This window comes from Hippoglossus stenolepis, chromosome 13 (assembly GCF_022539355.2).
Source record: "Hippoglossus stenolepis isolate QCI-W04-F060 chromosome 13, HSTE1.2, whole genome shotgun sequence".
Taxonomy (NCBI): domain Eukaryota; kingdom Metazoa; phylum Chordata; class Actinopteri; order Pleuronectiformes; family Pleuronectidae; genus Hippoglossus; species Hippoglossus stenolepis.
The window spans coordinates 17,634,693-17,648,090 of NC_061495.1; the positions used below are offsets into that span (position 1 = coordinate 17,634,693).

The 13,398-nt window shown below is 41.9% G+C and overlaps 2 protein-coding genes across 5 annotated transcripts in view; both read right to left on the reverse strand.

Annotated features, from left to right (window-relative positions):
• Nucleotides 1-679: 679 nt before the first annotated feature.
• Nucleotides 680-5,408, reverse strand: atp6ap2 (ATPase H+ transporting accessory protein 2). Its single transcript, XM_035175401.1, has 9 exons — nucleotides 5,284-5,408; nucleotides 3,999-4,129; nucleotides 3,743-3,871; nucleotides 3,508-3,603; nucleotides 3,280-3,417; nucleotides 2,962-3,015; nucleotides 2,725-2,874; nucleotides 2,503-2,622; nucleotides 680-1,522 (listed from the first exon to the last, which is right to left on the reverse strand). The coding sequence occupies exons 1-9, from the start codon at nucleotides 5,357-5,359 to the stop codon at nucleotides 1,328-1,330; spliced, it is 1,089 nt and encodes a 362-aa protein (XP_035031292.1). The 5' UTR covers nucleotides 5,360-5,408; the 3' UTR covers nucleotides 680-1,327.
• Nucleotides 5,409-8,646: 3,238 nt separating this feature from the next.
• bcor (BCL6 corepressor) overlaps nucleotides 8,647-13,398 on the reverse strand; it is a 33,433-nt gene continuing 28,681 nt past the window's right edge. For all 4 annotated transcript variants that reach the window (XM_035175062.2, XM_035175061.2, XM_035175059.2 and 1 more), the window contains 4 exons: nucleotides 12,324-12,469; nucleotides 10,282-10,359; nucleotides 9,954-10,107; nucleotides 8,647-9,857 (listed from right to left, as the gene is read on the reverse strand). In XM_035175062.2, the coding sequence (XP_035030953.1) occupies nucleotides 9,527-9,857; nucleotides 9,954-10,107; nucleotides 10,282-10,359; nucleotides 12,324-12,469 (709 nt within the window). In that variant the 3' untranslated portion in view covers nucleotides 8,647-9,526. The remainder of the gene's footprint in view (nucleotides 9,858-9,953; nucleotides 10,108-10,281; nucleotides 10,360-12,323; nucleotides 12,470-13,398) is intronic.

Here is a 13,398-nt window from a genome sequence, read left to right on the forward strand (position 1 = left end):
TATGAGCATGTGACAGGGAGAGGAGCAGGAAATGCAGTGATGACCTTTACACTTATTTAAGAAATATTTAAATTGTCTTTTAAAAAGGACGCACCCTCATTTCACTCTCACCGTGACATCAGCAGAAAGCCGTAATACGTTCATAATGGGTTTATTTTTAAAAGCAGAAGAAATGGAACTGGCATTTATCAATTTATTCCACAGTTTTGTAATTTACTTCATAAATTCCAAGGAAGTTTGGGAAGTTTGGGAACTGATTTAAAACCGTTTCCTCCAGTGACGTTAAGTTGCCATAAAAATAGGTTATATAGTATTTTTATTTTACACTTTCACTGAGTTAATTATGTAAACCCACACGTGCATTGAAAATACTACCTAACTAATGTACTAACTTAACTAAGGATCAGGGTATAAATCTTTTTACTCCCCCAAAAGTCCCTGCTTGGAGGGTAGTACATTCTTTTTTTAAACCCAGTGCTGCATAAGTAGTTGAAATAACTTCCCCTCTTGGCCACTGTCCAGAAGAATATCTATGCAGTTTTATTTTGAATACAATAGGAAAATCTTTAAATATGCTTAGAATTTAGTAAACTTAAGAACAACTTTGTGTACAATAAAGCAGCAAATGTGTACCGTCTATGCTAAATACCTCTTAAATGGACAATAATGGATTCATGTATTAATTTATCATCAGGTATTTTATTGCAATTTACAGAGCTTCATTTATTCACATCCAATCCTTAACAACCTTCAATATGATCAAGTATTTAAGTAAACCCACATGTATTTATCATTTGGAATAGAAGCAGGGTACCTGAAATAAACACTACACAAATCTTTTCACAATAAGAGTACAGCAGTTTCTCATTTAGTTGCATTTTGTATATTCAATATATACACATAGATTTAATTTAACTTAACAGTTTCACACAGCAAGACAAGCACAACAACTGCACACAGAAACCAGACAAATCTCGTTCTCTCATGACATTACAATAGTTTCTTTTTTACAATAAAAATAACAATTGCAATCACTAGGCGGAAAATTAAACGTAGTTGATGAGGAGATAAAATCATCAGGAATGACGTGACACCGGTGGAAGATGATATCGAATCATTTTATGTCAACAATTCTGAGAGCAAAACACTGCAATATATTTTTTGTCATGTCTGTTATCATGCCAGTGCTGTAAACAAAGAGGTGAGTCAGTATTATGCTCTTTCTCCCATCAAGTGGTCACAGTTCTTTCACTAAACAAGACCGCACAAAACACCAACATTCACTACAGGGGAGTACGGGAACAGCTGGAGTGTCGATGGTCAGGACTTAATCCATCCTGATCTTCTGATTGGTCATCCTGTAGATGATGCTGTCATATCCCGGGTCCATGTTCCACAGGTTGTAAGAGATGGCGATGACGGCGAGGGCCAGAGTGATCATGAGCCACAGAACGATGTTGAAGATGACAGCGTAGTGGAAGTTGTACTTGTAGGCCAGGTTGTATGGGCTGCCTGGGTTACTCTGAAAAACCATTGACAAAAACAGAGCAGTTGGTTCCTTAGTTTCCATTGAAATAAGTCTGCACTTAAATCATAATACATCCAATTTTAACTGTTTACACCCACTTGCCAGTTTATCAGGTCCAAAAAACTGAAACTTATTAAACTCTAATACAACAGTGCCACAATACATTCAACCTTAATGACGGTTACAATCCATTTCTTTATTGAAACTGTCTTAAAAAGATGTTAATTCAACTTTAGATGTTTCACTTGACACTGTGTAACGTCTGCAACAGCGCCATCTGCAGCCACAAATGGTGATTAATTTGGTTACCTTTCAAATGAGGTGTCCTACATGCATTACGACCTTACAGTTCCTCTGTTACAAGCTTTTGCGTTTGGGGATGTCAAATAGGTGGAAATTCTAACAAAAGGTTCGATTTAAGGGGTTTTCTACCAGAAGAACAGACATTCAGGGCAAAGAGTGGGAGTATAAAATGGCTTTGACAGTTATTTTAAGGAGAAATTGTTGCATGTTGCTTTAACTCCCTGAAACAGTTTCAATAACCAAACCATTTTTTATAAACCAGCAGCTGATTATAAAAGAATTGTGTTATCCAGCTTTTCCCTAATATCTACCCCAGACCCTTTACTGTTCACCTCTCTACAATGAATACCCAACAGAATGTGAGTGTTGAGGGGGATAACGTCTCATAAGATGCTTTAAAAACAATGTCAGAACGGACTCTGCGGGACCCCGTCCCCCTTTCACCCCCATTCCCCTTACCCCCTTTTTTTTTTTAATAGAGTGGATGATCAAAGCATTCCCTGGTTCCAGACCTAAGTCATAAAAACAAAGAAGCATGGACTGGAACTGGGTTTATAGGCGATGCGAGGGGTGACACGACAGCAACACTGGAAATACTGGCCGTGCAGGTTCATTTTTGGTTCAGCGTCAGTTTGGTAAATATTTCACAAGCATTTCTGCCTCAGACTTACGATCTGTTTGGATTCCAGGATCGAGCGGGACTTCCTGGTCAAAGGAGTCTCAAAGGTCTTCACCGTCACAACCTCCACTACAGCACTGTTGCCATAGAGACCATACACATCCTCTCCAAACTACAACATAAAGATATACATGTGATTAAAAACAGAACTCAACGTCTGGCTTGGGGAGGTTGTGTAATTAAGGCCTGTCACTTCTTCAGATCTCCTCCTCACCTTCTGCAGGACAGAGGCAAGAATGGCAGTAGCATCACGGTACTGGGGAGAGTCTTGACCATAAAGGCGGCTCAGCTCCTCCAGGCCAGACAGTTCCAAAGAGTAGAGGTCAGGGGAGTGGTCCTTAGCCAAATGTCGGTGTCTCTGTAGCTATAAGAAGGACAGAAGAGTCAAACCTGACAGACTAACCTCACTTTCACGAGAAACAAAAACATCCTCTGAACCAGATCAACTTACAAGAGCTGTGATATCGTGCAGGACTTGGACCTCAGACAGAAAGAGCAGATCCGCCTGAGAAGCAACAAAACAGACAGAAGAAAATTCAGTTTTCCCATCACAGTGTAGAGAAATTCAAGGATATAAGTTGTTATAAATTTGCTATGTGACAAAAAAAAAAACAGATAGTGACTTTTGTGTGCTAAAACTGCATAAGAATATACATTTCCACACCCTATTTTGGAAGTACAGTATGATTTTCCAGTCAAAAAATTGATTTTGGTTGAGATATAAGCAGAGTAAGACCATGTGTTTATGATTTTGCTGATAGAAACTGACCTCTGCATTTCTGCTGAGGGAGTTGAGAGGCAGGGAGGACAGCACAGAGCCGTCCTGGGACAGACGAGCACGAATCTGCTGCAAGGTGACTGGTAGGTCCTCAAACACTGCGTTAGCCTTCCCCAGCATATACAGCCTCTGACAGAGACAAAACAAAACATAACATATTAGTACATTAAGCATGCTTTCACAGATGTAGCTTAGTCAGTCTCAGTATATTGCCATTACCTCCTCACTAGGGGCCAGCTGCAACACTACAGGGGTGTCCTCCGCAAACAGAGAGTGGACTGTCTCTGCAACACTATCCAGGGTAAAAGGTACCGGCTGCAAGAGAGAAGATGAACCACTGAAAAAACTGAGCCATTTCCTTCAACTTATATTCAGGTCTGCAGTTATTTTTACACTAAGACATTTATTTGATGAGCAAAACATCCAAGTTAGGCCACACTCAGGTCTGACTCACATTCTCCAAGGGGTAGGAGGCCACACTCTGAGGCAGCGCCAAGCTGTCAACGCCTCTCACCACCACCAGTACGTTAGCACGGGGACGCTGGAATAATGGACCAGCCTGGAGGCCTGGCCAGGACAGATCCTGCAAAAAAAAAAAAAAATCACACATTCTAAATAAAGACTATGCAAGCACAACTGTCATCTTAAGCTACTTCTGAAAATAACAAATAGTATTCAACTTGTGGGGATTTCTTTTTTTAATAACACACCTCCTTAACAGAGAAGCCCATGGTTACAGCCACCAGGTCGGGGATCTTCTCTCCAGAAACAGGCCAGTCTCCTTTCTGAAAGGACACAAACTCTGGAGCCTGCAGCACTGTCAAGCTGTCCCCATGTACACCTGTGGGGACAAATGAGAAGTTGGTCACTCCAAGAAAAACACGTGGAAAAGAATAAAATCATGGCCCCAATACTCACCAGAAGAAAATCAATCCTTAAGACTGCAAATTTACATCTGATTTATTTATACATCTTAGTCTGTTTTAGAGATATATTCCTTTATGCTATTTATGTATACACTTATTATTTACAATTATCTTGATAGTTATATCTTTCTTTGTTTCCCTGCCTTCAATGTTTCTTCTTTACAATTGTATAAGCTTCACAGACATGTTTCCTTGGTTCCGGTCTATATTGTTTGGCTCTGTATATGGATGGGGGGGGTGTGGTGTTGTTTTTATAGCGTATACTTTATGCTTACATAAATAAACTATGATTTGCTTCTGTTTTTTAGCCATATCGTCCAGCTCTACTTGAAACTGCTTCACTGACCGTCCTCCCTTCCTCCGCTGCTGTTGTGCAATAATGGATAACTGGAGCTGTGACATGAGAGGCCACGTCTCGTCTGTCAGTGCAGCTCTTGTAATTCATTCTCAGTGAGGTGTTATTTAAAAAAGGTCACAGCAAACAGCAGCAGCAGCAGCAGCGTGGCTTCACGGGGTCAGAGTAACGATGAGCCATTAACTCCACAGCACTGTGGATGGAGGCTGGAACCCGTGACTGAGACCAGCTGATGAGTGTCGAAGAGGAACTACCAGTTTAGAAGAAACCACATGACAGCACACTCCTCTGGCGGCTAGCATACAAGCTACACGGAAGCTAATGAACGTACCTTTCCATTCGGTTAAATGTCCACTTAACGAATCTGTTAATAACGCCGAATCGCCTCCTCGCTAGCTTGTACAGTGTGCTAATGCGCTAAGAGGATGTTAGCAACAACGTAGCGCTCCTCGGATTTTAACCACATGGTTTGAATCCCACGTTGATTAAACATGTGATGTAGAGACCACGAAGCAATACTATCTCACATTTCATGATTCGTGTCAAAGCTACGACATCGCATCTCACGTACGAAACCAGCAGCGAGCTAAAGGACGATGCTAACCGTGATGCATGAAGCTAATGTGTTGTCGTTCAATGGAGGCGAAGAATAAAGAATAGAAAGAAAGAAATAATATGAACCATGACCCGATGTGTCGACGCTCAGTCGCTCACCTGAAGCCAGGAAGCAGAGGGCGAACACGGCGGAGAAAACAGCCTCCATCCTTCTTCCACTGTCTGTCAGCGACATCTTTACCTTCAGCACAGATCAGCTGACCTGACGTCACCACGCCGGAAGAAGTGACGCGAGACAACAGACGCACAAGAGAGGGGGGAAAAAAGATAATTATAATAATGATAATATAAATCATAATAATTTTAAAATAATATAATAATAAATATGACAACAATAATACAAATAATGAAAATACTAATAATAACAATCAATATAATAATACATATAATCATAACAATAACGATGATCATAATAATAAATGCAATAATCTTAATAGTAATAATAATTTGTATATATTATATTAATATTTTATTATTATTCATTTAGAAAAATAATAGTTGATATACATTTTTGGGATAAAGTAGTGTTTCCACTTTTTGAGACGAATGCATTGGATGAATAATACACTATAATTATAATGTTTCATGCAACTTATTTTGTTAATTAGAGAGGCACAGACTTCAAACCTCCCTTTTTTTAAATCAAGAACTACATCAATAAAATAAAAAATATATACTTTTGTGTATATAAATTGTTATTGTATGGGAGTTATCAAAACAAATGTTTAGCCTCAGCGTACCCTCAACTTCGGCCTGTATCGTTGATTACAAGGCCAAAACACTTGATGTCGCTAAGGTGCACAACTGAAGTTATGTCCCTAACATCTGCTGGTGGCCGCTAACACCTGCTAACATCTAATGATGGTTGGTAACTTGAATTGTGCAGAAGACTTTCAAACGTACAAGGGATATTCACCGTCTTGTCCTATTTTCCCCAAAAAATCTAATTGAAATGAAATATTTTTTTTAAAGGTGGGGAGGCCTGCTAGTCGCTCCTTCATGCACTGAGCTTTTTTTCCTGCAGCAGTGGAAGTAAACAAACCTGTGAAATTTGATGCTAACAACCACACTACATGTCCTCAAACTTGTTAATTATTTACAAACCCTCTGTCTGTGTAGAGACACTAAACCATGCTACTAGACCAGCTGATGCATTTTTAGGGCAATACCATACTGTGGTGTTATATTTGCCCATAATGGCACGAACAAAGTCAACAAACAGAGAAAGTTAGTCCAGTGGGTCAGGGGTTCATCCTGCACTGAGATAATGACTCTGAACGTACCTGCAGGTTGTGTCAGCACTGCCTGAAAGGATGACAAGACTCCAGTAACCACATAGAGATGGTTTGGGATTAACTGGACAGAAAGTCAGAGCAAAGCAACAAGTACAACACGTGTGAGAACGTCTGCAACAGTGTACAACAGCAGAAAAAGAAAAACAAGTCCTACTAACTTATCTAAGCATTAATCTACCAATGAAATTCTGAGTGTTTCCACAAGAGGCAGACCTTTGCTATGGCAGTTTTAGGGGGCTACATGCAGAGCTGCCATCATTCAAATGCATTTCAGTGACAATTAGGAGGGAAAATCCTTGCACAGGAGAGTAGGGGAGTGACCGTGCAATGTTGAGAAATATATGCACCACTGACACTTTATGGCATTTCTTTCTGGGTGCATGAATTGGTCTGACTCCTCTCTGCCTGGAGAACATGAAACTCTGACTTTGCTTTATAAAGCTCTCCTGACTTTGCAGTTAAATACAGTCAGCATTGATGTTGCACATTCTTTCTTTTCAACATAAAAATTAGTTTTAAGATTATCTCAGAGCCTTGCTTCAGTCTGCTTCCTCTCCAGGGGTTTATTAATGCCCCGAGGGGCAGGATCTCCCATGTCCCTCCTCTAAAGCTCCATTGTGGACCTGCTGACCCCCCTCCCTGAATTCTGGCTCAGCTCTTGGCAGCCTGCCGTGGATCTCTTTTCACCCTCTCTGCAGACATAGGGGCAGTTGGTAATTAAATTTATGAGTCTATCTGCCTCGTGTGGTTCATATTTAGTTCATTGTTTCTATTGAAGCTCATCAACGCTGACTCGCTGCTGCAGAGCTGTTATTTCTTCCTTACGGCATCTGAAGTCCACGTCTGATATGACACATTAATGCGAGCTGGGATGAAGAGCCGATACTCAAAGTAAACTGATGATGTAAAAACCGACCAACAGGAGATTAACCAGCTGGAGGGTCATGGGCCGGTCCGGAGTGAATCTTACTATAGTAAACTAAACATCTTTGTGTTTTTGACTGTTGGGTTGGATGAAACATTTCAAGACAACAACATGGACTTTGGGGACTTGTGATGGACATTTATGACTGTTTTGTAAAATTGTAAAACCTAATTGATGATTGAAGTTAATTGTCAGACTGATAAAAGATCATTAAAGATAATCCTCGTGTTAATTATTTTGAATACACAGTGTTTACAAATAGGTACAAATAAGTTCTTGATAATACAAATGGAAATAAGAATTAAGCATTTTAGAACTATTAAAATAAAGTGAACCTATTTCATTTAGCACTGCTGGGGGATCAGCTTTCCCTTTAACCTTTTGTTCTACTTGCTCTGTGCATTGTGTATGTGTCCAATCACCTTCTTGCTGTAGGGTTCTAGATATCAGCACCTGGCCTAATGTTCCATCTGAGAACAGTATCAACAGATTAAATGCCTTAGAGGATATGGTTGCCAGTGTTGTATTTTTTAGTTCGTCAACAAATCCCATTAAAAATAAATAAATAAATGCATCTGTCAACACTTTCAAACTTCTCTATCCATTGTCCACTTGTTCATGTAAGGACATACATCTACAAAAAATAGTCAGGAATATACAGTAGAGAACCGAGCAAAAAGATTGATAATGATAACTTAAGTGTTCATCATTTCAGCTGATATTTTAGTTTATGTGGTGCATTTCCTCAAATCAAAGTGAACATGGAGCCCACTTTGCCCTGCTGGTTAGTCTGTGTTGATGCAGTCAACTAAATAAATAGTCTTTTGTCAGTCATAATACATGGTAATGTAAGCATTGTGAACTTTAAGTGATTATGGCAATTTTTAGTAGCTTGAAAATATTTAGAAACATCCCTCTCTGAACAAAACCTGCATTCAGCGCTGAAGGCCAATCCTCTAATAACAGCTGTGAACACTGGAGGGCGCTACAAGCACACAGCAGCAGTGAGTGGGAGTTGAGTCCTTTGGCCATGACTGCAGCAATAAATCGCATGATGCCTTCAGTACTAAAATATTCCAAAAGAGGGCAATACAGGATTTTGTTGGTGGTCACACCTTGGCGACACGCAGCAGCAGCACATGATAATTTGGCAAAGAATATTCAATTTGACGGAGCAGCCAGAAAAACGTATTAAAATTCAGAAGTCACGATCATTGAAGCAATGACGAGCAGAACCCATGATTCATCTTGCAGTTTGTATATTTATTTTAAAGCAACTTCTTTTGTAAAATATAAATACAAATTATGAGATATTTTAATTACAAAATTAAAACAAAAATGAACACACCAAAAATTACTTTACTGCAGTAGCCTCCCTGTTATATACAAGCTCTGTGCCGAAGGGTGAATATCAACATTATCTTAAAACTTTATTATACAAACGATTTTGTAGTTTTGCATGTTAAATTACAGACGGAACAGGAAGCAAAATCTGAGCTTTAAAAAAAAAAAAAGATACAACAGAACAGCCCCTGAGGCTCGAGTGAGCGCTAAAGTCTGAGGAGGGGAAAAAAACAGGACATCATGTGCTTCCTATAAACACAAATACCACATTCAATAGCACAGTCTCAGTACTATCCTGTACAGCTACACACATGGACAATGTGCTGCTCGCCCACACACACACGACTACTCTGTTGACATACAAAATCTTTCAGAGAAGTCGTGTGCAACATCCAAAAGAAAAGAATCTCGCTATTTAAATATATATGTCTATATATATATATATAGACATATATATACATATATCTATATAGTGATATATATATATACACATGTATAATTATTCACTTATATATATATTAATTTATAAAAATAAGACCATTATTAAGTCTACTTAGCCACAAATTTATTGATCCTCAGTTAATGGAGGGAAATATCTGAGCAGCCCGGTCAGCCAGCGGATCAATCCATCTGTACAGTGCACCAGTGCTGGTCCAGAGCAGGGCTGAAGCGTGTGAGCTAAGGGTCAGGCTAAGGCATGTCATCATAACCCCTGGTTGGTTTTTAAAGCAAACTAAAGTCAGTAAGCATCAAGGTCCTGGTTTAGTGGCACCAGGGGTCAGGATGAGCCCAGCTTGCCAACAGCTTTGATTTTGTCCTTCAGTCTGTCCCCTGGGTGGTCCCAGCGGTCGTCCAGACACTCCAGCGTGGAGCCCAGCAGGGCGGCGAGCTCAGCGCTGTCCTCCACCAGGTCCAGCAGCTCCTTGCTGTCCGGATGGAAGCCCTCCAGCTCCTCTGGGCAAGAGAAGAGCTGCGACAGTGACGCTTGCTGGTAAAACTCCGCCTCTGCCACCGTCACCACCTCCATGTGTGGGAAGGCTTGTCTGAAACCACGGCCTGACATCCGCAGCCGGCGGAGCACGTCCGACAGTAGCAGCCAGTTTCTTGGCCTGAGAGACAAAAATCCACCAATGTTTAGGAACGAGGGCCAACGGTGAGGCACAGAAAATAAAACAGATGTGTCAGCTGTTGAGAACAAAACTCACCCTTGGGAGAGGGAAACCTGGATGTTGTAGCACGGCAGCAGAGGTCGGTCAGAGAACTCAAATTCAAACACCTCCCTTTTGTCATCTTCGTCCTCGTCCTCTGGGCCTGGTGGGTCTGCCAGGATGTCATAGATGCCGCCTTCTTCGCTAGACTCTGAAACACAAAAAAAAATACACATGAATCATTAGTGAGCATCCACATTATCATAGAAGATTCAAGGACAAATGGACATGAATTTCTCAAATCTGGATGGCAATGAAGATGTTTAAAATATAATTTGAAACCTAAATAAAAATCACACGTGATCACGCACTGGTCCGTACTCACCACACACAGCGCTGCCATAGAATTCCCAGTAAAGCCCTGGGTCGTCATCTAGGCGGCCCTGAAGGTCAGCAAAATAATCTATGGAGAGAAGCAAAGGAGCGAATTCCTGTTATTCAAGAGCTGGAACCCCAGGGACAGGCAACAGGGCAAATAGGGCAAATAGGGCAAATACAAATGCCCTTGGGAGATTACAGCAGAGAAATGGATAAGAGCGTGGTGAAATAGAGGAGCAGAGGGAGAGAGAGGAGGGGTGGTGTCAAGAGAGAGAAGAGAAACAAACAGAGCAAATGTTTTGGGGGAGGAGGAGAGGGCTGATGGTCAGGGGCCAGCGGCGGTACCACGGGGGAGGCGAGCGACTGTCTCCGCTGGGTTAGAGCTGGCTCTGTTCAGAGCCGGGCTACAGACGGCTGCCAGGAATCAAACAAGAACCACACACAGTCGCACAGTGCACGGACACACACGCACACACAAACCACACAGAGCGAGCGAGCTGGAAACAAACAAGCAGAGGGAGCTGGCTAAGCACACACGGCAAGAGCAAAGTGTGTATTCAGCACACACGTGAACACACATGCACGCACGCACACACACAGAGACACACACACACACACACACAGAGAGACACACACACAGAGCGAGAGCTGGGCTTTGTGCCAGTGCTGAGGCGTGGGACGTCTGGCGTGTGTTTGGAGGGATTAACGGCCTCCAGATGAGTGGGACCAGGTGGAGGGAGGGCAGCAATCTCTCTCCCTCTCTCTCTCCCTCTCCCTCATTTTCTCTGGTGCTCGATCTCCCTCTCTCCCCCGCTCTGTCAATCAAGCAGCCATCGATCTATCCGTCCACGCTCTTTTCAAAATTCGACACCACTTTCCAGCTGTCTACGTATAAATCTCCCTTTTTGCAGCAAACCTGTTTGCCCTTCTGCCGACCGTCAACTTACACCCGCTTCATTCCCCTCGCTCCACGCTCTTGTCACCCACGTCTGTCGCTTTTTACAAAAGCCTGAAATAATCCGTTTTACCTAGTGAGGTGTTCATGCAATATTAAGCAGCTTGTTACAGAGGAAGTGTGCGTCCGTGCGCTTTCATTTCCTCCTCTCATGCGCTGGTTGTGTTGTCTCAGTTTAACTACAAACACTCAGACGAAGCCCTCTAAAAGCACCTCGTCAGACTGTAGCGTGGCCGCTTCGTGAAAAGACACACACATGCATACAAAAGCAAGAGTCTCCAGCCAGAGCGAAGCCCGTCTCCGCACGTACGCTGAGCAAACACAGTTGGCGTTGCTAAGTAACCAGATAGAGGAGCTCAGAGGCAGCAGCACGCACCCTGGCGGGCTGAGACTCCCTGTCTAACAGGTGGTCAAGGGAGGGGATAGAGTGGGGGGGTCCAGAGGAGGAATGGGACGACAGATCCGGATATGTGTAGTGGCAGTTGGAGGGCAGAGGATGAGGATTTCAAAGAGAGGGACTGATACCGACAGGGTGCACAAAGGTCAGAGCACAGAAAGAATAGTAAACAGTGAATGAGTCAAGACTTGGAGCATTAAGGAACAATTTAGCCTTGTCCCACCTCAACATACAGACCTGATGTCTAAAAAAATGTTGGTCTCCTCATTAGAAAATGTATTTATTATAATTTCCATCATGGTCTTAGATTCTAAAAAGCAAAAGAAGAGGGTTTGGTGGAAATTTGGCCTATGTTGCATTCTATAGATTTTCAATTAAACTTTGTGCAAATTTTAGTTTTCACTCCATTTATTTGTATTCATATAGTCAGTGAGTACTTGGATGCTAATTTTATTTAATTTTCATTATTTCTGATCGACATCACTTGCAAGGAAATCCCTGCGACAAGTAAGAGTCCTCTAATCCCCTTGTCTTCACCTTTTTTGCTGCCAGGAAGTCACAGACAGTCTAATTCACTTTTTTTTCTTTACCCTATTGTCTTTGAATATGTCCACAGGGAGACTCGTGACCGCTGCATTTCTAAATTCCTGGCTAAACCGTGCGCATGACTGGACTGAGAAGCCAGCTGGGATCTTACCAGTGAGGAAGCGCTCCATGCTGTCGCTGTGGGTCATCTTGAGGAGGCCACGGCCAGAGTATGTGGCCAGAGTAGGGTCAGCGCCATAGGACAGCAGGACCCGCACTACGTCCAGGTGGTCGTTCTCCACGGCGTCGTGAATCGGTCTGGACAGACACAAATGAAAATAGATTTTAATGATAAAGGAATATTAACAGAGCGGACAATACAGTATTTACAAACGATTAAATATTCTGTGAGGAGCATTTAAAATATATCACTGACATATTGAGGTGATGTTTCAGTGAAACCGATTTCAGATTTATAAGACTGAAATTCGACTTAGCAATGATCTCAGCTGGGTTCTGTGAACCAGTGTCGCAAATCGGCAAAACAATACACCTTTTACACCTGTGCACAGCCTTTATGAACAGACCCCCTACTGTAAATTCTAATACAATGCAATGAAAGCCGTTGGCCTTTTTCCATTTAAAACAGCAGCTAATCTGTCGAATCCCTGCTCCTGCCAGGGACATATTAAAAAACACAAGGACATTTCTCACGGGCTAACTTGAAGTAATTCTTTTCATGTGTGCACCCAAATGATTACTGTGTTCTGTAGCCATTTTATTGAAGCAGTCCTACAGTTCTACTGTGGCAGGGTTTAAAAAGCTAGATCTGGCTGACGGGAATAAGCTTGGTCAGCTTTCTAACCTCTACCATCGTCATGTCTTAAGGAAGGTGCAGAGCATAGTGGACTGTAGAGACGAGATAGTTACAGAGTTGCTGCACATTGGACTAAAACAGTCAAACTCTCTGTTGTCTGTACGGCAATTACTATGCTGAATGTGCACAAACGATGCAACTAGCACACTTTTTCTTGCACACAGGACTTTGGCAAATCTTTGTCTCCTTACGTAGACATCCTGTATTCTATTGTGTTTTTTGTCCCCGTCATCTGATGGGATTTGGTTTCAATGATATTTATGATGGTTTGTCGGAGAAAAAGCCATGATCATGTTAGTATAACGTAAAGACGTGGTTAAGCATGTCGAGGTTTCCGTGATTGTCTGTGTAAATGAATGTGTGTGTTTAT